Raw genomic sequence first — 23,199 nt, forward strand, 5'->3', positions numbered from 1 at the left:
GTCTTGGGGGTCAGGACTTCAAAACATAGGGGCACCTGGGTGGCTCAGTCGGTTAAGTGTCTGCCTTGGGCTCAGGTCACGATCCTAGGATCTTGGGATCGAGCCCCACATCTGGCTCCTTGCTCAGCGGGGACTCTGCTTCTCCCTCTCCTGTCCCTCCGCTTGTGTGCTCTCTCTCTCTGTGACAAGTAAATAAATAAAATCTTAAAAAAAAAAAAAAGACTTCAAAACATAAATTGGAAGGGGAGTCACAATTCACCTGTGACAGCATCCTTCCATTTCTAATTTTTAAGGGCTCCTGGAAGATCTTCTCACATCAGCCTAACCTGTCATTCTGTTCTAAAGTTTTAGCCAAAAAATGCACCTCCATTGAATAAAAGTCAGTCCCAGAGCCGTCTAATAAAAGATGAAAATCTGGGGATGAGCACAGCTTGCCTTTGGGGTCCTGGAGACCAGCCTCCCTATTTCACTTGCTGAAGCCCACTTCTTAGCAGGACTTGACCCCCAAAAGGGAACCCCCACCCCCACCCCCACCCCCAGGTGAGAGTGTGTGATGTGGAGCAGCGACTGGAATGGGCCTTCTTGGCAGGCACAGAAATGCTCCCACCTGCCTGTAATGGAAAGCTCAAGAATGGAAATCACCATTGACCATGCCAGCATTAGATCACCTCCTCTGGACATTTTTTTCCCCACAGTGCGATTAGTAGGCAAGGTCTGTGCTTACGTAGTAGCTGCAGGGACCCAGACACCTTCCTGATGGAATGTTCTCCCTTATATCCGCATGGCTCGGCATTATATAGTCACAGCAAAAATTGTCACGGTCTCCTCAAAATCTGATTTTTTTTTTTTTTTTTTTTTTGCCCCTGCAGAAATGAAGACGGACTGAAAACAAAGCGTATTTCCTTTTTCACCACCAGAGGGCGCCAGCGTTCTGGGACCGAGACAGGTGTGTGTCCATAGGGGCAGAGGAGACAGCCGGGCGGGCAGTTCCCTGCTCCACCACCGGGGGTCGCCCTTGCACGGGGTTTTCCCGGGAAAACCTGGGCGCGCCCTGGGCCTCATCAGACCCTTTTGGCCTGCATGTACCCTGAAACCCTCTTTCCTGCTCGCAGTCCGATGAGACTGGTCGCTATATGTGTGGATAGCTCTGTTGTGAGTGAGCACCGCCGAGAGATGGTACACCTGTTAGTGCCCTTCTGTAAGGCTCATGGCATGGGGTGTGGCTTGGAGTTCCCCCATTTTGCAGATGAAGAAGTGGAGGCCATGGGGTTGCAGCCAGTTCAGGCTCCCATAACAGAGAAGCACAGACTGGGCGGCTGAGATGCTGAAAATGTATGCTCTCACAGTTCTGGAGGCTGGAAGTCTGCGATCAGGCTCCTCGTGAGGGTCTTCTTGCTTTGTTCTCAGAGGGAGACAGAGAGACAGAGCAAGCTCTCTGGTATCTCTTCTAAAGGCACTAGTGCCCTCATGGGGACCCTCCCTTCATGACCTCATCTAAACCTAATTACCCCCCAAAGGCTCCAACTCTAATCATCATGACTTTGGGTAGACTAGGTCTTTGGCAGGGGGGCACAGTCCAGTCTGCAGCACAGGGGCTGACTCACTTGCCCAGGTCATGTGGCTGCTCAGTGACAGAACCAGGTGTCATCCCAGCACTGTGGGACCCCAGCACTGTGTGACTCCAGGCCCAAGGTTAGGGAGAGCAGTACCATGAAGTCCTCGCGGCCACACTATAGCAGCTGGTGAAGGCCTCGTGGGAACACAGCCCCACAGTCCTGGCCAGCCTGAGTGTCTGAAGGGGCTTGGCCTCGTCCCCCAAACTCATCAGAAACAGGACTGTTGCTAGAGTGTTCTGACTGGTCTCACAACCAGGCCAGATCAGCCAACAGTATTCCAGGAAAGCTACTTCTTCTTGTTCATCGTCTTCTGGGAGGTATGGGGGAAGGTGTGGACCTGTCCCTCGAGCTCCTCAGCCAGCCCTCTTTTTTAACCCAAAAGCGAAGACTTGTAAAGCCAGTTATGCTCACAGAAATATCCCTCAAGACGCTGTCCCGGAGAACAGGAACCAATATTTAGGTCATCCTCAATGGAACATAACTTTCTTCTTTGGCTCCATGTCTGTTGGCAAAGCGCTCTTTTAGTACAGGTGATGTAAGACGGGGATGAGAAATGCCAGAGGCCAGGACACATTTGCAGGAGGTGGACCTAAATAGTCTGTCCACCTGTTACACTTCTTAATGACCTGATATGTGTGTTTATACATACGGTATCCATACGCATCAGTCATGAATGAGTGTGTACGGGTTTGCACGTGTGATTTAAAAATAACAGGGAACAGACCTAAGTAAATAATAGGAATTTAGTATATGACAAAGAGGGCATATCAGTTTAGTGGGGAGGAAACACACTTAATTGTTTTAATAAATACTGTGGTGTACTTGCCTGTCCAGTGGGAAGGGGAAAGTGACCACGCTGGATTCCCTACTTTACCTCTACTGCAAAAATGTGCATTTCAAAAATGTAGATTTCAGATTTAAACAAAGAAGAAAAAGAAAACTATAAACATTTAAGATAATATAGGTAAAATCTGTGGATGGAGAAGTCCTTTAAAACCTAGGCGGGAAATCAGAAGTCACTAGAAAAAGACCAAAACCTTGGGCTTTGTAAAAATTGAAAAGTCTTGTTCAGTAAAAGGCATCATAAACCGAGCCATGATGCAGACAGACTGAAAAGGAATATTTTCAATGCAAATCGTTGCGACACAAATTGGCTTAAGTCCCTGATACACAAAGACTGCTTACAAATTAATTTTTTTAAAAGGACAACACAATTGGAAAAAAAAAAAATAGGGGAGGGCAGTGGGTATAAACAGTTTGCAGGAAAGGAAATCCAGATGGCCCAGAAATGGATGAGAAGGCCCCAAACCACACTCATGGGGACATAGCATGAGGAATTTCATAACTCATCCTTTTTTTTTTTTAAAGATTTTTATTTATTTATTTGACAGATATCACAAGTAGGCAGAGGCAGGCAGAGAGAGAGATAGGGAAGCAGGCTCCCTGGCGAGCAGAGAGCCCGATGTGGGGGTCCGTTCCCCGGACCCTGAGATCATGACCTGAGCCGAAGGCAGAGGCTTTAACCCACTGATCCACCCAGGCGTCCCCATAACTCATCCTTTTTAAAATGCGGGGGGGGGGGAGGGGCTTAGGACTTTGGAAACTGAGTCCAAACATAGGGATTTGACTGGAAGGAAGGATACACACTTTCTTCTCATTGACGCCGAAAGGGTATATTGCCCGTGGAAAGTGTAGCTGGGGAATGGATCTCGGTCAGGCTTCTGTTACTGTCTGTTGAGCCTCGTGAACTCGAGTGGGTCAGAGAGGTGTCTCCAGGATGGAAATGCAGAAGGGCAAGAGGAGGTAGGGCCCAGCACTCAGTGGGACCAGACGCTTCCTTGTGAAGCCGCCAGAGTGCAAGGCCAAAGGCACACCACGAAGAAACACGACAGGAGCGTGTACTAATGTTCTGGAAAACGGCTTTGCCGGTGGCCAGCTGGAGCCCGTCTGGGAAGCCAGGTGAGGAGGCCGCACCCCGTGGAAGTCTCCCTGGCAGAGGTAGGTGTTGGCTTTGGCCCTTGACAAAGGCCTCTTGAGTTTGTCCATTTCGTCTCAAAAGTAGAGGCCTACCCCAGCATGAAAAGAAGGGGACCCATTGCAAATTCTTCCCCCGGGGGGCTTATCCTCCAGGGGGGCCGCTGATCCTCGGGAAAGGAATGACCTGTAAAAGCTAACTTGTCTGCCGATGAATAGTAAAAATTCCAAGGAGATTTGTGTACAATGAAGTAGCCCTACTTGCACGGTGGCCTTGTCCAAAAATAATTTGGACAGCCGTTTTTACGGTAAAACTCAGACCAGCAGAGTCATAAATAACTTAGGAACGATTACAGTTCATAAATACTTCGAGCTGTGCTCTCCCAGGCCCGTCGCCGCGCGGGGCCAGCGGCTCTGTGACAGGTGCTGCCCCTGCAGTAGTAATTCCTTATTCCGTCCACCCGCTACTTACGGAGGCTTCGTAAACACCGAGGGACGACCTGAAAATCAGAAAACACAGAGGCCAGGTGTTCTGAGTGTGTTCTCGGGGAAGAAAGTGAGACTTTCTTCCTTCCCGTGCATGTATGTTCCTTCGGTGTGCGTCGGGGCAGGCTAAAGTGAATCGCTCTTTATCATTGGGGAGAAAACAGTCCTTTTGAACATTTTTCTTACGTTCAAAGCCATCTTTAAAAGTCTGTGGCACCTTCGTTACACTCCAGGAGGCACTGCTCTGACCGCCCCCACTTCCCACGGGGGCCCGCTGGGCTGGTTTTCCGGGCGCCGATTTCGGGATTCTGTTATCGCCTCTTCTGGAACATTCTCAGATGCCAAGTTACCCCATTAGCATTGATACCGCGGGTGACACGTGTGGAGAATTGCCAGAGCGAAGGGAGGAAGTTGTGATCAAGGGCAGGAAAAGTGGCTCCAGCCCAACAAAAGAATCCCGGCTTCTCTATCTTGCTGGGCTGGCAGGGGACCGGGGAAGAGGGCTTTGGGGCCGTCTTTTATCTTGAGTTCTGGGAGCTGGAGCTGAAAGGCACCCTTGCGGGCATGGAGTTCTGCCCCCCCTTACCAGGAAGGATAAGAGATTTGGAGATTTTGCTGAAACCTAAGCCTCTGATCCCCATCAGTGTGTGAGTCCAAGCTCCCGGCCCCAGTCACTCTCGGCTCCCACGCTCTGTTGCCCGAGGAAGGAACACCTATATGACACCACCTCAATGGGAATCCCATAACTAACCCCATTCAAGAAGTCACTTAAACACTAGAGAGTTGGCTGGCTTTTCGGAGAGTGGCATCTTAGGAAGCATAAAAACCAAGCCCATTGTTTTATTTATGCTTAGGGAGCATAAAAACCAAGCCCATTTGCTAATGGATTGGCTTTTTTTTTAATTGAAGATGTGTCCGCCGTAAAAAGAATTTTTGAATGGTATCAAATGGTGTGGCATGAATATCCAGTCTCCTAGTCACTCCCCTCCCCGGAGACAGTGGTGGGGTGCGTTACCGTTATGTTTGTGTCTAACATCCGTGTACACGCATGTATGCCTGCGTGTGCTCACATGCCTGTAGCGGCGTATAACATGCACACACGTGTGGTGCGTGTGTACACACCTGTGATGTCGTATGCCTGTGGCCCACATCGCGTAATATCTTTATGCGTATAAAATATATATGTGAAATGTACATAGGGCACAGGCTGTGCGTTTGCTCCCACACCTGCACACACCCGTTTTCAGCTCACCAGTAGCTGTCGAGTGTTGCCTCACCCCCACACGTAGACCTGCCCCGTGCTTTGCAATAATTATATATTATCCCTGTCACTCATCAGCTGCCTCCCTGGGGGTGGGGAGGGCTGTCTTCTGTCTTTGCTGTTACAAACAGTGTGCCCGGGAGTGTCCTGGCCTTACAACCTGGCCACACACGTGCAGGGATGTCTGCAGGACCAGCCCCTGGAATTAGAACCCCTCAGTCAGGAAGATGAGCACCTTACTCAGGTCAACTTGCCAAAATGCCCCCCAGAGGCTGCTGCCAGCTAGCACACCCGGGTACCTTCCATGCCATGCCAGGATGGTCCAAAATCCTCTGCCAACAGCCCCTCTGCTTTGGCATCTCTTTGCAGCGGGGGTGCTGGAATTTCCGGCCTTCCTAAGTGAGTCTTTGGAAGTCCTTTGTCTGAACGACAATCACCTGGACGCCATCCCTCCCTCGGTTTGCCTCCTGAAGAGTTTATCAGAGCTCTACCTGGGAAAGTGAGTACCCGGCCGGCAGGGGGAGGCTTAAGTGTGCTTCGGTCTCCCATCTGAGGACGCAGACCCTGGGGGCGGGGGGGAGGGGGAAGGAAGCCAGCTATGTACGGGGAGGCAGCAGGGGGACTTTGAGAACCGGACTTCGTCAAGGAGGTGGAAGAGGGGAAGGCAGGGGCCGTGATGCCTGACGCCTTCTGTCCTAATGAGAACTGCTCAGTCCTTCATCCTTCCGTTCGCCGATTCCCCTACCGCCGGGCGCCGCTGGGGCGTGCAACGTGAGAAACAATGAAAATATCAATTCTGTTACGTTGCCTTTCTGAGAGGAGACACTGATAATCTTTATGGCGTCATAATCGATAGAAGAGAGAGGATGTTGGGGGAGGAAATCTGGTTCTAAGCCACGGGGCTCTGCAGAAGGCAGAGCTGGCTTTCCAGCGAGAAAGGCTTCGGAGTTCACTGTCTCGACGGATCGCTCGAGATGTTGGGCTTGGGGTGCAGGGCCCAGAGGCTGACAGCCTGCCGCGTGCACGCCTGCATGTAGTTCTTTGTGTCCTCCTGCGGTGTGTGTGTCCCCTCAGCAATCCTGGCCTCCGCGAGCTCCCGGCGGAGCTGGGGCAGCTGAGCAACCTCTGGCAGTTGGACATCGAAGACCTGAACATCACCAACGTGCCCGCGGAGATCAAAAAAGAAGGTAGGCTTTCCGAGGCAGCACCCCTCCCCACCCCAGCTGCCCCAGGAAGAGAGGACTCGAGTCCAGTCATTAAGGACCTGGGCCAGAAGCAGCTTCAGCTCCCGTGGTTGGGCAGGTGCAGAGAGATGACCCAGAAAATGATGGCGTCATTGTGCTGCAATTAACCACGTGATGAAACTATGATTCTGTGGGCGGGAATGATACCGTCTTTAGGTCCTTGACTTTTGGACTCCACTTTTGGGGTAATTATGACCGCAGCTTCGCTGCATCGTCCAACCCAATCGCCCTCTCCACATCCCCCATTAGAATATGTGGAAAGCGTTCCTTCAAGACAGGATTTTGTTTCCCAAGAGCTGCGAGCATGTTCTCGTCCATACGTCAGCAGCGTCTACCTTCCCTGCTCTGTGATTTTTTCCCAGGCCCCAAAGCGATGCTGTCTTACCTGCGTGCTCAGCTGCGGAAAGCAGAGAAGTGCAAGCTGATGAAAATGATCATCGTGGGTCCTCCGCGCCAGGGCAAGTCCACCCTCCTGGAGATCTTACAGACGGGGAGGGCCCCCCAGGTGGTGCACAGCGAGGCCACCATCAGGACCACCAAGTGGGAGCTCCAGAGGCCAGCTGGCTCGAGAGCCAAGGTCAAGGATGGTCGGCGTGCTGAGTCCCCATGGGCGGGAGGGAGATTCCCGGGGCCCCTTCTCTCTCCCCTCTCCAGAGAGCCTGGGATTTTCACAGCCTGGAGCCTCGGGCCCCGGATATTTACAAGGGCCACTGTCTGCTGTCTCAGACCAGCTCCTGCCAAGGCTGGTGAATAATTTCTTAATAATTTCTTCACATGATCTCGTGGTGGTTCTGTTATAGTTAAATGGAGGCTTCGGGCCAGTGGTTCTTATTCTTTGCTGTCCATTAGGTTTCTCTGATGGGCATCTAAAGATAGCAGTGGCCCGGCCTTGCCCCTCCTGGCCCTAAGGATGGCATTTCAAAGCGTCCAGAGTAGCTGTCCCCGAAAGCAGAGAGCAAACTGCTATCATAGGCAGCAAGACACAGCTCACCTGCCCCTGATGGGGAGGCTGAGGGTGCCCTGGGATGAATGTCCATCCCCGTGGACACCGACTCCCACCCCAGGTTCTGAAAAGTCCAGTTCTTAAGCCCTATTTAAAATGAATCCTCTGGCAACCCCATTAATCATCTTGTTTTCTGTTCCGTATGAACCAAAGGAAAAGGAACATGGGCTCGCCCTGGAACCGGGGGAAAGAGCCTGCGGAAGAGCTGGGGGGGATAGAGCACAGCAGGAGTGCTTAGCTCTTTTTCCCAGCTCAGGGAAGGAAGGCACCCCCATCATGTCTCCCTTAGCTGCCGCTGTATTTGTGGTCACGTGGAACCACACCAGGACCCGGGTGCGAGGAGGCTGTTTAGGGCAAAACCAAAGAGCCTTGGGGCCAGAGGCTGCACGATGGCCCCCCACGGCCCCCAGCACAGGGCCGACTAGAAACAGCTTCCCTTGCAGAGTCTTCTGCACAAGATCGCTTGCCAAGTCAGGCTTTCTAAGCTCGGGTCATTAAGCATTTAAGCTATATATTTTAACAGACTCAGACACCGGCTCTCTAGAGAGCAGAGTTCCGCCTGGTAGTACCAGAACCACCACCCCTCCCTGCGCAGAACTCCCCAGGAGCGAATCTCACTAACTCATGTCGGGAGGCTCTTAAAAACCACCCAGGATCTCTGGATTCTCTCCTGCTTCGTTTTGTTGGGATTTGTTGGTTTGTTTTGTTTTGTTTTTGTTTTTTGAGCAATTACTCAGTATCACTTTCTTCCAGCCGGTCTTCAGCAAATGATTGTCTGAGGTCCTAGGGGTGAATGGCCGTTTCCATCTTTCCTGTCCCTCGGCCCCCACTTCCTTTGAGCCGGTGCTATAATTTCCCCTCCTTTGTCAAGGGACCACCAGCACCTGATCTCTCGAATGTGGAGGCCCGTCCCTGCCCGTGTGTCTGGGCCCTCAGCCAGTTGAGAACAGCTGTGTTTTCACTCCTTTGCAAAAGCAGGTCAGCACGCCTTGTCTCGGTGGCCAGCGTGCTACATCGTGGAAACGACCCTTTGCTGCAGAAAGTTGCCGTCTTTTTGCTCGGGCCAGACTCTGAGCTCACAGGATGATAGGGAAACCACCGTTTACACAGCCTTTCCCGGCAGCACAACAGCTAATCTTTTGTTTGATTCCCACGATGGGGCAGCTTCCCATCACCCTCAGGAGGTGGCTTCCCATCATCCTCACTGGGCGCCACGCTCTGCCCGAGTCCTCCGCCGTGCCCTCGCACAGATGGAGGTTAAGCCTTGGCGTGAGCACCGTCAGCCCCGGGGGTTCCCTCTAGCAGGAGGTCTAACCGTCTGCTGCAGAGACAGAGACACGACCGTGTCCCCAGTGTTCCACAGACATAGGTGGACGCAAACACCCTAGCCCGTGGGCACCCGCCGTCCAGGGCCTGGCCCTGGGCTCTGTGAGCGGTATATAGAAGCTTCCAGAAGTCCCACCTCGGCACTGCTGGGTCCCTTTCCCTCGCTTGGGTTCCTTGATTCCCAAGAGAGACAGCAGGACCGGCCGAGCCCTTCCATGGCTGTGCCTTTCTTAGGCCTCACGCGCAGCACCAGAAGCCGTCGGTGACCTCAGTGTGGCTGTGACTATGGCTGTGGTCCTAAATGCAGCTCTTGTTGCTCAAGCAGGTGGAGTCTGTGGAATTCACCGTCTGGGACATCGGCGGCCCCGCGAGCATGGCCACCGTCAACCAGTGCTTCTTCACAGACAAGGCCCTGTATGTGGTGGTCTGGAACTTGGCTCTGGGTGAGGAGGCCGTGGCCAGCCTCCAGTTCTGGCTGCTCAACATCGAGGTGAGGAGACGCCAGACCCTCAGGTTGCGGGCCGCAGAGCCTCACAGGGGGCCCACCACTTCTCTGAAGCATCCCCCTTTATGGGGGGCTGGGGAATGGTCAGGGAGAAACGCTGGGCATCATGGTGGGCGTTAGGAAGGCCCCTGATTCATAGGTCGCCGTGGAGCCCTTAAAACCCTTCTCGGCCAGATGGTTGTCCGCGCCCTCATCTTTTTCTTCTACCTTAAATTTAAGAGCCCACCCCCTCCTTGGACCCAAAAGGAAGACAGACCCCCCCCCTTTCACAGGTAAAGATGGTAAGAGCCTGGATGCAGGCCAGGTCCCAGGTGGCAGACACACTGGCTGAGGGAATAGAGATCCAGCCCATCTGGGATGCCTCTCCTGGAACCCCTCCGTGCACAACATGCCCTCAAGGTTTCTGGAGGTTTCCTGGGAGCTGTTTCCCAGTCCTGTCTGTGCTCAGCTGTGGGGCTGTCTCCGGCAGGCCAAGGCCCCAAATGCAGTGGTGCTGGTGGTTGGAACGCACCTGGACTTGATCGAAACCAAATTCCGAGTGGAGAGAATCGCAACGCTACGCGCCTACGTGCTGGCCCTCTGCCGCTCGCCCTCCGGGTCCCGGGCCACAGGCTTCCCCGACATCACCTTCAAACACTTGCAGTGAGTGTCCTGCTCTCTCGCACCTGGTGCCCAGAGGTTGCTGGGGCTGCGGTGCCCTCACGTGTCCGTCTTCCCCGCCCCGGGGTAGGACAAGCTCCCGCTCGCGGATTGGCAGGGCAGAGCCCGGACACCCCCTCCCCAGGTGTGTGGGTCCCCCCTACCCCATGGGTCCCCTCCTCAGGGTCCCCTCCTTGCCTGTGGCCTGTGTTGAAAGTCGTATACCATCTGTCACATTTGCTGATCTCGGACGGATCACAGACCCCCCACCCCGTGTGGTCCTGGTTCTCACGCTGGGTCTGAGTGGTCCAGGCCAGTGCCAGTGGGATCGGGGCACTGAGCGTGTTGCTTCTCTCCCCTCCTGTCCTTGGGCTCATGACGGTTTCATGGGTTATGGGGATCATTGTACCCTCTTCACAGATGATGGAAGGAGCTCAGCGAGTTAAGCCAGCCTTCTGTCATAGGAAGCAAGTGTGGGTTGCTATACTGTGCTGGGGGATCTCGGGTCCCCCCACTTTGGGTGGGGTGCCGCAGACCTTGGTGCAGAGATGAGCCTGGGGTCACTTCCACTTGCCTCAGCCCTGATGCAGAGCTTCAGGACTCCTTCATGTGCCCTTGAGAACACCCCTGAGGCCTATGATAACAGGACCTGGGTCCAACCCGCCTCTGCCTTTCCAGCTTGTGTCCTTGGGGGGTCACCTTGCACCTTTGGGCCTCACATTCCTCCTCTGTAAAATGGGCGCACTCGGGACACGGTGCATTGCTCCCCACACAGAGCGTTGCACCAAGTGAGCCCTTAATACGTGTCTCTGCGTTCACCTTTTTTTTTTTAAGATTTATTTATTTATTTGACAGAGATCACAAGCAGGCAGAGAGGCAGGCAGAGAGAGAGGAGGAAGCAGGCTCCCCGCTGAGCAGGGAGTCCGATGCGGGGCTCGATCCCAGGACCCTGGGATCATGATCTGAGCTGAAGGCAGAGGCTTTAACCCACTGAGCCACCCAGGCGCCCCTCCCGGGTCCTTTTAACGTGCCAGCGTGAGGGACAAAACCCGGGGACAGAGAGATGCTGCCCAGCTTGTGGGAGAGGAGCCGTGTGGCGAGGCATCTCGTTCTGTTTTGCACTCGCAGCGAGCTCTCCTGTAAGAGCCTGGAAGGCCACGAGGGGCTGCGGCAACTGATTTTCCACGTCACGTGCAACATGAAGGACGTGGGCAGCACCATCGGCTGCCAGAGACTCGCGGGGAGGCTGGTGCGTGCTCAGGCCTCCGGCTGCAACCCGGAGCGGGGGAGCGGAGGGGGACGCTCCCTTTCTGTAGGGAATCCCAGCACGTATGCTGGGTGCTCAGTTGCTCTGGTCCCTGTGCAAGCAGTTTTGGGGGAGGGGTGTGCAAGGGTGCAAGGTTGAGGGGGTGCAGGGGTGAGCGGGTGAGAGGAGAAAGTCACCCACTCAGGCCTCTGGGGAGCAGGAGGCAGCAGGCGGGGCCGGGTGGGCGGGGCGCGGCTCGGGAGCTGCGGGGGGCCCAGCCAGCCCGCCTGTCGCCCAGATCCCCAGGAGCTACCTGAGCCTCCGGGAGGCCATGCTGGCCGAGCAGCAGCGCCGCAGCCTGGGCGACGACGTGCAGTACCTGACGGACAGGCAGCTGGAGCAGCTGGTAGAGCAGATGCCCGACAAGGACATCAAGGACTATGAGGATCTGCAGTCCGGTGAGTGGGCGCCCCGGGTGGCAGGGGGCTTGCAGGGGGATCCCTGGGAAGGGGCAGTCCCATGTTTCACTGCTCGGCACCTGTCTGCAAGTGAGCGTCAGAGCACTTGGCATGGTTGTGACACGAAGGGCGGGTCTGTGGTTTAAAGAGTAGGGACGTTTGCAAAGATGGAATCTGCGAATGCTGGAGGTGGGCGGGCCGGAGCTCCCTGGCGGGCCGTGCCGTCAGATCAGCACGTTGGCAAGAGTTCCACGGTGCCACTAGGGTGCCCGGGACGGGGCAGCAGAGCCATCTGCAGGGCCACGTGTGCTGGGGGCATTGCTTGCTTCCCAAGAAGAACCAGTGACCCGGCCCCCTAGGGACTAGGTCACCCTAGAGTCCCTGTCACCCTTTGTCTGACACTGCTCCCCTTCCCTGGGTAGCCATCAGCTTCCTCATAGAAACCGGCACCCTGCTCCACTTCCCGGACACCAGCCACGGCCTGAGGAACCTCTACTTCCTTGACCCCATCTGGCTGTCCGAATGTCTGCAGAGGATTTTCAACATCAAGGGCTCCCGGTCGGTGGCCAAGAACGGGGTGATCCGGGCAGAGGACCTCAGGATGCTGCTGGTGGGGACCGGCTTCACACAGCAGACGGAGGAGCAGTATTTCCAGTTCCTGGCCAAGTTTGAGATCGCCCTGCCTGTGGCCAACGACAGGTGAGGCCACCACGGCCGGGCCGCTCATGCTGCGCCCCCAGGGAGGGAGCGGGGCTTGGGGTCACTGGGGGTTTGACCAAGAGCTCCAGGCACGGGCCGTGGGGACAGATGACCTGCCCACCTGGGCTGGCCTCTCCTCTTTGGGCCCCGGGGCGTCTCTTTTCAGGGACTTAAAAGAAACGCATTCACTGAAAAGAAAAATGCAAGAAAACATGCATGAATGGCATTAAAAATATCTTGCAGGGTGGGGGGGCTCATATTTTAGAGAGTGGATTGCTTGGTTATTTGGTGAATGCAACTGGGATAAGTGACAAGGAGATACTAATTATACAACCTGATTTCCAAATGCAGGGGGCAGGGGCCGGGGTGGGAGTGGGTACATGTGGGTCCCATCCAGTGACGCTGCCTCTGAACTGGTTGGGCACTCAGGGCCTCCATGTCCCAGTTTCAGTTTCAGCTGCTTCCTGGGTCTGATGTTGATGTTGCCCACGAGGCCGTAACCAGGACCCTAAACCCGCAGACCTTTTCCACGCACCTACCATAGACTGTGTCACCACCTGCCTCCCTGGAGCTAGAGCTGGTCCTAGAGCTCTGGGGTCATGCCCTCTGGAGACTCTTGGGAAGCTGGCCTGGACCCTGTGTGCCAGCCCGGAGACTCCACCTGCATAGACTGGGCCTCTAGGAGCCAGAGCTGGGCCACTGTGCCCGAGGCACCCCGCAGATTTCCACGCAATCTTATAACTGTGGGAGAGGGCCTCTTGTCACTCAAGCCCCCTGGGAGCCACGAGGGGGTCCTAAAAGGAGAAACCCCAAGGAGGGATTGAAAGTCTGCATGATCCTCATACCGTGAACAAGCGGTGTCTTTGACTTTGGTCCATGCACAATGAGGCAGCCTCTAAGTTCGGTATTGCCGAAATCAGAGAATTTTCCAGTTATTTTACCAACAGGTAAGAGGAAATAGGGGTTACCCGGACTCAATAAAAGCAAGTCGGTTTTGCACACACGTATGACCAGTTGAACCATAAAATTACCCAGGTTATGGCCGAGTCTTCTGGAAGGCTTACAGTCCAGTGGGTGAGACCACAGGGCCAGAATGCTTGCATTCTGCCAAGAATCCCAGCTTCCTTTCTTGTCTCATCTGTACAACAGGAATAAGACTATCGTCAACTGGTATTATAATTATTGTGAGGATTAAATCAGGTAATACATGTAGAATATGAGAAGTGTCTCTTACTCTTAAAAGCTCCAAAGATGGGCCACCTGGGCGGCTCAGTTGTTTAAGTTTCCCACTCCTGGTTGCAGCTCGGGTCACAATCTCCCGGTCTTCAGATCAAGCCCCAAGTTGGGCTCCTTGCTCAGCACAGGGTCTGCTTGCAATTCTCTCTCTCCCTCTCCCCCTTCCCCTGCTTGTGCCTGTGCACACATGCTTGCTCCCTCGCGTGATCTCTTGCTCTCTCTAAAATAAATAAATCTTAAAAAAAAAACAAAATTCCAAGGACATCAGATGTCATAAGCATTATTATTGTTACCCTCCCTCTGTGTTAAGTACTCAAAGCCAGTGGTATCTGATTCCGTAGAAAGTCACAAATGTCCGGGCATTTTCCATTTTTAGCACAGGTGTAATGATTCCCTTATGCCCTAGGCAAGTTCCCTCTCCTTGCACACAAATGTGTATTTGGTTAACAGTGCTGCCCAGCGTCTCTGAGAGCTCCTGGCCCACGGAGCTCCTGGCAGTCACGGTGGTGTAGCGTGAGCTCGCTCCTCCGTAGAGACATGGTCGTCCCCCCCCCGCCAAGGTTTTGTTCAGCAGACATGGAAAGAATTTGCCTCTTTCATGCCCATCTTGCTGACCCTCTGGTCATCCCCCGGTTCATCTTTTCGCCGCGAGCAATCGCTTTTCAGTAGGTGAGCCGGTGTCGGTGGTCTGGAGCAGAGCGGCCGTGGCCAGTCGGCTGGCATCTCTCCTCTCCCACACTGGCTTCAGAGTGGTCTCTGCCTTTGGCCACGTGGAGCAGCTGCTCAGTGTGGGCTACGCTGGGGCCCCGGGGCGCAGAGCCCACTCCACCCCCTCACTCGGCACCACCCGGCAAGATGTGGCCGGTGTGAACTCCACGCTGAGTGTGGTGTGGGCGAAAAAAGTGGCGTAAATCATGGCAAGGCACTGATGAGGACCTCTGGATTGGGGAGGGGCAGGGAGCAGATGTACAAGGACTTTTCAGAACATGAAGAACTAAGTCGGGCTAAAGGCCTCGGGGTGGAGGGAGAGACAGTCTAGCTGGGGTGAATGAGAAGGTCCTCTTACCCCAGACCCGAAGTGGCTGAAAAGGACCTGAAACCTCACTGGCTTGCCCTGTCGGGCCCCCACCACCACCAACCCTGTGGGGCAGGTGTCCTTTCTCTTCCCATGTCCGGAAAGGAGAGTCTGCATGGGGTTGCAGGGTTGAAGGCACAGAGCTGAGATGGACGCGTCTACGATATTTTCAGAATAGAATCCAGAACATTCTAAAGACACTTTATTGGAGCTAAACTGATGTCTTTAAAAGCTTCAGGGGAGCTGAAGGCACGGACTTTGTTCAGAAAAGAACCCTCAAAAGGCCACCCTGTGCCTGCCCCTGCAGCTCCCCACACACAGAAGATTCTGGGTTTCAGGCATGCTCTTGGAGGGGCCTCCCCAGCTCCGGCTGTTGTCAGCTGACTCGGTGACTCAGCACTTTTATGCTGAGCAAGAGGGCTCTCATAAAACATCGCTCCGTGCACAAACAGCCTCATTCTAACTTTTAAGGCGATGGTGTTATCTCAGCCATCCAAGAACAATAAATAGCTTCGAAGGCCAGAAACATGACTCTGACCCCAATGTCTCCATGGCCCTTGGAACTGTGCGGCTGTATTTGTGTTTCCTTTGCCATCCACAGTTAATTTTAAGCGATTCCCCAGTCACAGCCCCCTTTGCAGTGAGCGGACCGAGACTTGCTATGTCTGATGTGTTTATGACCACAGACACTCTCATGTCTTACCTTAGCATATTCTAATTGCTGTCCTAGAGGCCTTTCAAGAGGCCTCTTTGCTATCCCCCTTCTTCATTTCCTCTTGGAGCATTTATTCTCAAGCACAGAAACTACCCTGTCTTTCTAAAAGTAGAATTCCAGGGGCACCTGGGTGGCTCAGTTGGTTAAGCATCTGTCTTTGGCTCAGGTCACGATCCCGGGGTTCTGGGATCGAGCCCCGCGTCGGGCTCCCTGCTCAGCAGGGAGTCTGCTTCTCCCTCTGCCTCTGCCTGCTGCTCTGCCTACTTGTGATCCCACTTTCTCTCTCTGTCAAATACATAAATAAAATCTTTAAAACAAACTAAAAAATAGAAGTAGAATTCCAGAGGCCCTGCGAGGGGGAAGGCACTGGGGCAGGGGGCCCAGGGCAGGCCACACCGTTCACCTGTCCCCATTGATGTGTTCCAGCTACCTTCTGCCACACCTCCTTCCATCCAAACCCGGCCTGGACACTCACGGCATGCGGCACCCCAAGGCCAACACCATTCAGAGAGTGTTTAAGATGAGTTTTGTTCCCGTCGGCTTCTGGCAAAGGTTTATAGCACGGATGTTGATCAGCCTGGCGGAGATGGACCTGCAGGTAATGGTCGTTTCTACCTGCGGGGGTGGGGGGTGGTGGAGGGAAGGGGAATGCACGAAGGACACCCAGAGCTGAGCTCTCCCGGGAAGGAGAGGCCCTTTGCTGGAAGGGGTTGACCGAAACCCCTTTTTCTATAGCAAAGCTGCTGCCTTAAGCCCAGGAGGCCAACATGAGCACAGCTGCCTTCTCTTCTGTGGCTGGCAGACAGACCCCTTTGCGCCCTTCTGTGAATAAGAAACCAGCCCCCGGGCGCCTGGGTGGCTCAGTGGATTAGGCCGCTGCCTTCAGCTCAGGTCATGATCTCAGAGTCCTGGGATCGCGTGCCGCATCGGGCTCTCTGCTCAGCAGGGAGCCTGCTTCCTCCTCTCTCTCTCTCTCTCTCTGCCTGCCTCTCTGCCTACTTGTGATCTCTCTCTGTCAAATAAGAAACCAGCCCCTAGCTGGCTCAGAGTCCACATTTTAAGAGCTGTGGTTATAAACCAGTCCACATCAGAAATCCCCTTGTTAGAACAGAGATGGCCGGGCCCCCTCCGAGGTTCCAATGCAGTGAGTGAGGACTGGGAACCAGCATTTTGTGTATCTAACCATGGTCCTCCGTGATGCCCCGGGTTTGGAGACCACGCTTAGAGAACCGTGGCTTTGCCGCTCAGGCAGTGCCCTGAGCTCACCTGGGGAGTTGAAATCAGAGTGCAGGCTGCCTAAATCAGACTCTCTCGGGGCGCCACCTAGGCATTGGGAGTTTTTAGAACTTGCCAGGTGATTTCACTGTCAGGTCTAAGAACCACTGGTGTGGATCTTTAACTGGGGCTGGAAGCAATGAAGACCTGACCCAAGCAGTTCCTTCCCATGGATTCACCCGGTAGGGGGTCAAAAGGAGTGCTGGCTTTCCACCACCCTTAATTTCATGCAAAACAGTAACACAAAAGTAGTGTCTGTCTAGAATGGCGTTTCTCAAAGTGGGATTCCTGGACCAGCAGAACCTCACCCGGGAACTTGTTAGAAATGAAGGGTATTAAGGAGGGCACGTATTGCCTGGATCCCTGGGTGTGGTGCATAAACAATGAATCTTGGAACACTGAAAAAATAAAATTAAATTAAAAAAATAATAAAATGCAATGGTAAGGAAACAAATAAATATTTAAGATTTCTCTAAAAAAAAAGAAATGCAAATCCATGCCCCCCAACCCCCCCACACACGCACTACATCAGAAACTCCAGGATGGAGCCCAGTGCTCTGATTTTCACAAGCCTTCCAGAGGATTCTGACCCAGTATGAGCACCCCTGGCATAAACTTGGAATATTTGATGCTAAATTCACTATGAATAATTGTTGAATAATTGATGGTAAATTCACTCTGAGTTTTATTTTTGCCACATTCTAATGAAAAAGGCCCTTATGGAATTAACAACCCCGTGGCTGACTAAAGATGTTCTTTGATCTTCCGAACATTTTACTGAAATGTTAAAAAATCAATACAAGAGCCTAATCGTAACTGCTGTGGCCCATGTTGCGGGGGGTGGGGGGAGGGCTTGCTTGAAAGGCTTGGGGGGCCCACTGATGACGGGAAGAGTGGGTACAGGAGCTGGCTGGTCTACAGTTCTGACTCGGTCACTCTGCCCTCCCTTTAAACTGTCCTCCTGCTGCGTTCTAAGTGGGAGGTCACAGAACACAGCGTTGCTGTCATCGTGGGAGGCCTGAGCTCCCAAGTGGGCTCCGTGAGGGAGGGTAGGAGACCCAGCTGGGCGTGGGGGTGGGCGCCCTTCCAGGCGGCAGCCCTCCCTCCAAATGAGAGGAGAAGTCCTATTAAAATTCAGATGAGGAGGAGTTCAGTCTCAAAAGTAGTCACAGGCATACAAATTCAAGCAACAGATGAGATGCTGACCACTTCGCACGTCTCAAGGCCCAGACCGCAGCCACAGTGGGCGGCCCCAGAAGCAGGACACCTTCCCATGCCGTGGCCCGTGTATGTACGGTCGAATTCTTCCCACAGCGGCTCCTCGGTCCATATCCAGAGCCTAAAAACCGTTCAGACCCTTGGGCGCAGTAATCCTACCGCTAAAAACGTGAGCAAAGGAAATCACTTAGAATCAGAGAACGCTTTTCTGTGACTTTGCATGGATCATTGGCCTGGCCTGCTGGAGGGAGTGGATGATGGGAGCAATCCGGACGTTCCAAAAAACGAATGATCGGGAAGTCACTATACTTCACAAAATACCGCGCTTTAGGAAAATGACTTCTGTGAGTTTTTTAGTGGCCGAGGGGAAGTGAAGTTTTTGAAAGCATCCAAAATGAGAAATTTAGAAAATTAGAAATACAAAAGTAGAAAATACGGCTTCGGCTGTTTTCCAAAACATATACGTAGACAGAAAAAAAAAAAAAAAATCCTGGAATAAAAGACACCAAAATCTCTCTGCTTAGTGTTAAGTTGTTTGGGGGCCTTTGTTTTTGTTTTTTGTACGTTTTCCTGTATTTTCTACATTTTTCTAACATGAGTTTTTGCTTGTCAAATCAGGGAGGGAAAAGGTTTGAAAAAGAAGAGCCTATTATCAGCCCTTTGGGAAAATTGTGCTCCCAGAGTGTTGTGGGGACCCCTCCAGATCGTGCAGTGTTTAATTTGGCAACGGGATGTGCGGTGCGGGAGGAGGGACGGGGATGACGGGCGTCATTTATCACGATGGGACCCGGCCGGCCTCTTCAGAGCTCCGCCCAGCACCCGCGAGGAGGCTGGAATGCGTAAGCAGGGTCTTTTCTCTCTTTCAGCTCTTCGAAAACAGGAAGAATACTAAAAGCAGACACAGGAAAGTCACCATCTATAGTTTTACAGGAAGCCAGAGAAATCGCTGCAGCACATTCAGAGTGAAAAGAAATCAGACCATCTATTGGCAGGAAGGGCTCCTGGTCACTTTTGACGGGGGCTACCTCAGGTAGGAATGGTCCGAATCGTGCCTGACTGGGTCACCATGGTGCCGTGGGAGAAGCCCCCCCGCAGCGGCCTCCTCCAGGGGACCGTCTGCTTCGTGTCCAAAGTTCTTCCAAGAGCGGCGTATCATGGCAGCCTACTAGAAAGAGGAGACCCTCCCCAGCAGCAGCTGTCCCAACCTCCCCCATCTCCTCACCCCTCCTTCTCTCCCTGGCAGGACAGGGAAGGTGAAGGGAGGTATGGTGACCACAGCCCAGGACTTGAGAGGGAAGTGGGTAGCCACTGAGCTCTGGGGTAAGAGATGCCGGCAACCCCGTGGTCACTTAGGGGACACCTTCAGGAGCCTTGCTGCCATCTGGCCCTGTCCCCTGGTCCTAAGCGATGATGGCCCAAAGGACACCATTGATCCCCCACGTGACATAACAAGATATATAACTTAGTTCCCTTTTCCTGGTTTCTTTCCATTTTTGAGAGACAGAAAGACAAAGCCAGCTCGAGAGGTTTGATAAATGACTTTGAATCAGCTTTAATAAACACACAGGATGGTTCCGTATTTACACTGAGTTTTTCAAAATATTCTTCAGCTCCATGAGAAGGGAGGGAGAAAGGATCTTCTCTTGAGCCTGACTTGAACCTTTCTCGGTGGCTGGTGCTTTCATATAGATGTTCCCAGGGGCGCCTGAATGGCTTAGTCGTTGGGCATCTGCCTTCAGCCCAGGTCATGATCCCAGGATCCTGGGGTCAAGCCCCCTGTGCGTTGGGCTCCCTGCTCAGCGGGAAGCCTGCTTCTCCCTTTCCCACTCCCCCTGCTGATGTTCCCTCTCCCCCTGTCTCTGTCTCTGTCAAATAAATAAATAAAATCTTTCAAAAACTTTTTTAAAAAATGGATGTTTCTACTTAAAGCTCACAGCCGCCACCTGGCAAATAAGTGTCTTGTAGTTTAGAGAAGGTGAGAACCTGCCCCAAGGTCACTCCTAGGGGTCGATCCCTGCCTGAACATAAGTTTCTGCGAAGTCCCCGTGATGTCTGCATCACTGGACTGGGAAGTGGTGGGGGGACAAGGCAGGGTCACACACACAAGTACACAAACACAGGGGTCCCCCTGACTGTCCTGCCTGGGCACAGGTTCCTGGGGTCAGGGTAGGGGTAAGGTGTTCCCTGGGGTTCGGGTCTCAGCCTGGAGGCAAGGAGATCATCCCAGGGCCCTCCACGGCAAGATCACAGTGGGCTCTCCCTTTTGGGTTGCAGCGTGGAATCATCAGATGTGAACTGGAAAAAGAAGAAAAGCGGAGGAATAAAAATCATTTGCCAGTCAGAAGTGAGGGACTTCTCCGCCATGGCGTTTATCACAGACCATGTCAACTCCCTGATCGATCAGTGGTTTCCTGGTAAGAGAACATTCTGGAACCAAGTCTTTGTTCAGTTAATATTTCTTTACAAATCAGGGTGGGGCTCGTTCTGCGGGGAGCAGAAGTCTCACTGGGACTCAGCCCATGGAAACCAGAGAGGGCCTAATGACCCTTTGGCAGAATCCTGATCCCTGGTGGAGCCCGGCTGTGACATGGGTTTGGGCACTATGGGGAAGATGTGGGCCCAGACCCCACAGGGCGTGTGCAGGCCTTGGCTTCCTGGCTTCCCACAGTGTTTGGGAAGACAGACAGGCCTGGGTGACCTGCCTGGTCCAAGGAGACCCTCAATGGATGCTTCACACAAGTCCTATATACAGACAGGACGGTGCTGAAATCTGGGAGGACCCAATGGATGGGGTGGGAAGGCAAGGGAGCCACACCTGTCAAGGACCCCCATTTTCCTTTCCTGCCAGCTCCCACCCCCAAATCCCAGAGGTGACCAACCACCACATGGTCCTTTGATCCACTTCTTCATTGACAAACCACCCAAAGAAAATACTGTTTGAAGTGAAGCTTCTGAGGCCCCCTGTTTCTTTTGCTATCAGAGTAGAGACAAACCGGTGGGGTGTCCTGCAGGAGGAGGCTGCATGGGGCAGACCTGGCAGCTTCTTCCCCACGAGACCCCAGCCTCTGAAGGCTGGCGTGCAAGAGAGTGGAGAATGGGTTTGGACGCCAAGACCTGCTTGGCCAGTGCCCTCACCTCTCTGAGCTGGCGTGTCTCCTGCAGCCATCACTGTATCCCAGGCCAGCCTCAGGAGAGGAGCATGGCAGGCCATGCTTCGGAGGCATGGTCTGGACCCTGGGGCCTAGGGGCCTTCCAGGGCTGATGGAAAAGCTGACCTATAAGGAAAAAAGCTTAAAAGGGGGCCCATGAGGGACACCTGGGTAACTCAGTCAGTTAAGCATCTGACTCTTGGTTTCGACTGGGGTCATGATCTCGGGGTCCTGGGATCGAGCCCCATGTCAGGCTCCGTGCTCAGCGGGGAGTCTGCTTGCGATTCTCTCTCCCCTTCCCCCCTTCTCTCTCACTCTCTAAAATATATAAATAAGTCTTTTAAAAAATGGAAGAAAGAAAGGGGCCCAAGAAAAGGCATTTGGTGTGTGACTTGTGGCAGTTTGGGTGTCCTTGGTCATCCAAGGAAGCCTCTAGATCCATATGAGCCTCCCTGGGCTTTTGGGATGCCCCGCCAACCAGTGACCCCCCCCCCCCCACAGCTGGTCCTGGGGGAGATTTGACAGCTGGGTGGGGGAGGGGCATTCCATTATCACCTGTGACAGGGCTGCTCAGGAGACAGCACCAGGAGCCAGTGGGCAGGGTGTGTTACAACCAGGCCTGCAGATATAAGATGTGCCCAGAAGGTTCTAGAAGTGCCCCCTCCAACCCTGCACAAGGCAGGCCATTAGTTCTCCCTGAGGTGCCTCGGAGGCTACTTCTTTGCACCTCCTTTCAGAGTGCAGAGAAGCTGTGTGTCTCCTGCCCCGGGGACCCCAGGTAAAATGACGGGGTTCTGTCTGTTATAATTTGTACTCATTTCTCCCCTGCATTGCCCTTCTAGGAGGGATCATAGTAATTGCAAGCCTTATGTTTCTAATTTTAAGAATGGCTCCTTATTGGTTGTGGTTCAGTTGCCGGAGCGTGGCATAGCTCAGACACAGCCCGCGGCATCCTGTCGGGGCCCAGCTGTGCAGGAGGGATCCCCGACCTCTCAGCCCCTCCCTAGCCAGCCTGCTGAGGGTCTGGACCACCCACTGTCTTGTCCAGTGCATCCCTGACCTTTCCCGATGCTGGGCTTTCAGGATCTGGCTCTCCAAAAAAGAACCCAAGGACACAGTCATGGTTCAGCCACTCCCTAGGTCCAGGCAGGGTCACCCAGATCCCCTCCTATGAAAAGCCCACCCAACCAGGACACTGCTTGGGGACCCACCTGTGGCCGCCTTCATGTAAACCGTCTCCTGCTTTGTCTGCACTTAGCCCTGACAGCCACAGAGAGTGACGGGACCCCGCTCATGGAACAGTATGTCCCCTGCCCGGTGTGCGAGACCTCCTGGGCCCAGCACACGGACCCGAGTGAGAAGGCGGAGGGCGTCCAATACTTTGACATGGAAGACTGCGTGCTCACGGCCATTGAGCAGGACTTCATCTCCTGCCCCAGACACCCCGACCTGCCCGTGCCTCTCCAGGAGCTGGTCCCCGAGCTGTTTATGACTGACTTCCCGGCCAGGTAAGGCCACAGCGCTGCTCCCCTGACCCCTACTCTCCTGCCAGCTCTAGGAAAAGAAGGAAAATTCTCCTTGGCCTTTGAGAAGGAGGCACTTCCAGACTTACAGCCTCACTTTCCTTTCTTGGCAAATGCTGACTTCTACCGGCTGCCCCGAGGCTGGGCATTTGGGTCCCCTACCTCTCTGTTCCTGCAGTTAAGTCGACCTATAACCTCAGATAATTACTTCAGAGAGAAGGCTGGAGAAATAGAAAAGGCTTTTTGGTCCTACCCAACAGGAAAGGGTCACAAAATCCAAGTGCTGGGTCAGAGAGGGGCTGTTCTATAGTCGTGGAAACTGGAAGCTATGACTCAGTCTCTCAGTCTCAATATCCAATAATTGGATATTGGCGGTGACCCACTATTTTGCAATTATGAAGTCCTGTTGTTGCCTTAGTCAAAAGATAGCTATACCTAGCTTCTTTAAAGAAAAGTAAACTTTTGGGTGGTGGGGCTAAGAATATTTATATTCTCATTTTTCCAAATTGCCCCTATCCTGGAGAATCCATGTGCAGCAGTCTGAAATAGGG

General features: G+C 53.6%; 1 protein-coding gene across 7 annotated transcripts in view; it reads left to right on the forward strand.

The window, feature by feature from the left end:
- The window catches only part of LRRK1 (leucine rich repeat kinase 1), a 122,110-nt gene that overhangs the window by 77,087 nt on the left and 21,824 nt on the right, over positions 1-23,199 (forward strand). For all 7 annotated transcript variants that reach the window (XM_032342214.1, XM_032342216.1, XM_032342215.1 and 4 more), the window contains 13 exons: positions 870-946; positions 5,707-5,836; positions 6,412-6,524; positions 6,944-7,158; positions 9,236-9,400; positions 9,885-10,057; positions 11,183-11,303; positions 11,599-11,758; positions 12,181-12,457; positions 15,910-16,081; positions 18,843-19,006; positions 20,251-20,390; positions 22,384-22,633. In XM_032342214.1, the coding sequence (XP_032198105.1) occupies positions 870-946; positions 5,707-5,836; positions 6,412-6,524; positions 6,944-7,158; positions 9,236-9,400; positions 9,885-10,057; positions 11,183-11,303; positions 11,599-11,758; positions 12,181-12,457; positions 15,910-16,081; positions 18,843-19,006; positions 20,251-20,390; positions 22,384-22,633 (2,157 nt within the window). The remainder of the gene's footprint in view (positions 1-869; positions 947-5,706; positions 5,837-6,411; positions 6,525-6,943; positions 7,159-9,235; positions 9,401-9,884; positions 10,058-11,182; positions 11,304-11,598; positions 11,759-12,180; positions 12,458-15,909; positions 16,082-18,842; positions 19,007-20,250; positions 20,391-22,383; positions 22,634-23,199) is intronic.

Source organism: Mustela erminea, chromosome 5, assembly GCF_009829155.1.
Source record: "Mustela erminea isolate mMusErm1 chromosome 5, mMusErm1.Pri, whole genome shotgun sequence".
Classification (NCBI taxonomy): domain Eukaryota; kingdom Metazoa; phylum Chordata; class Mammalia; order Carnivora; family Mustelidae; genus Mustela; species Mustela erminea.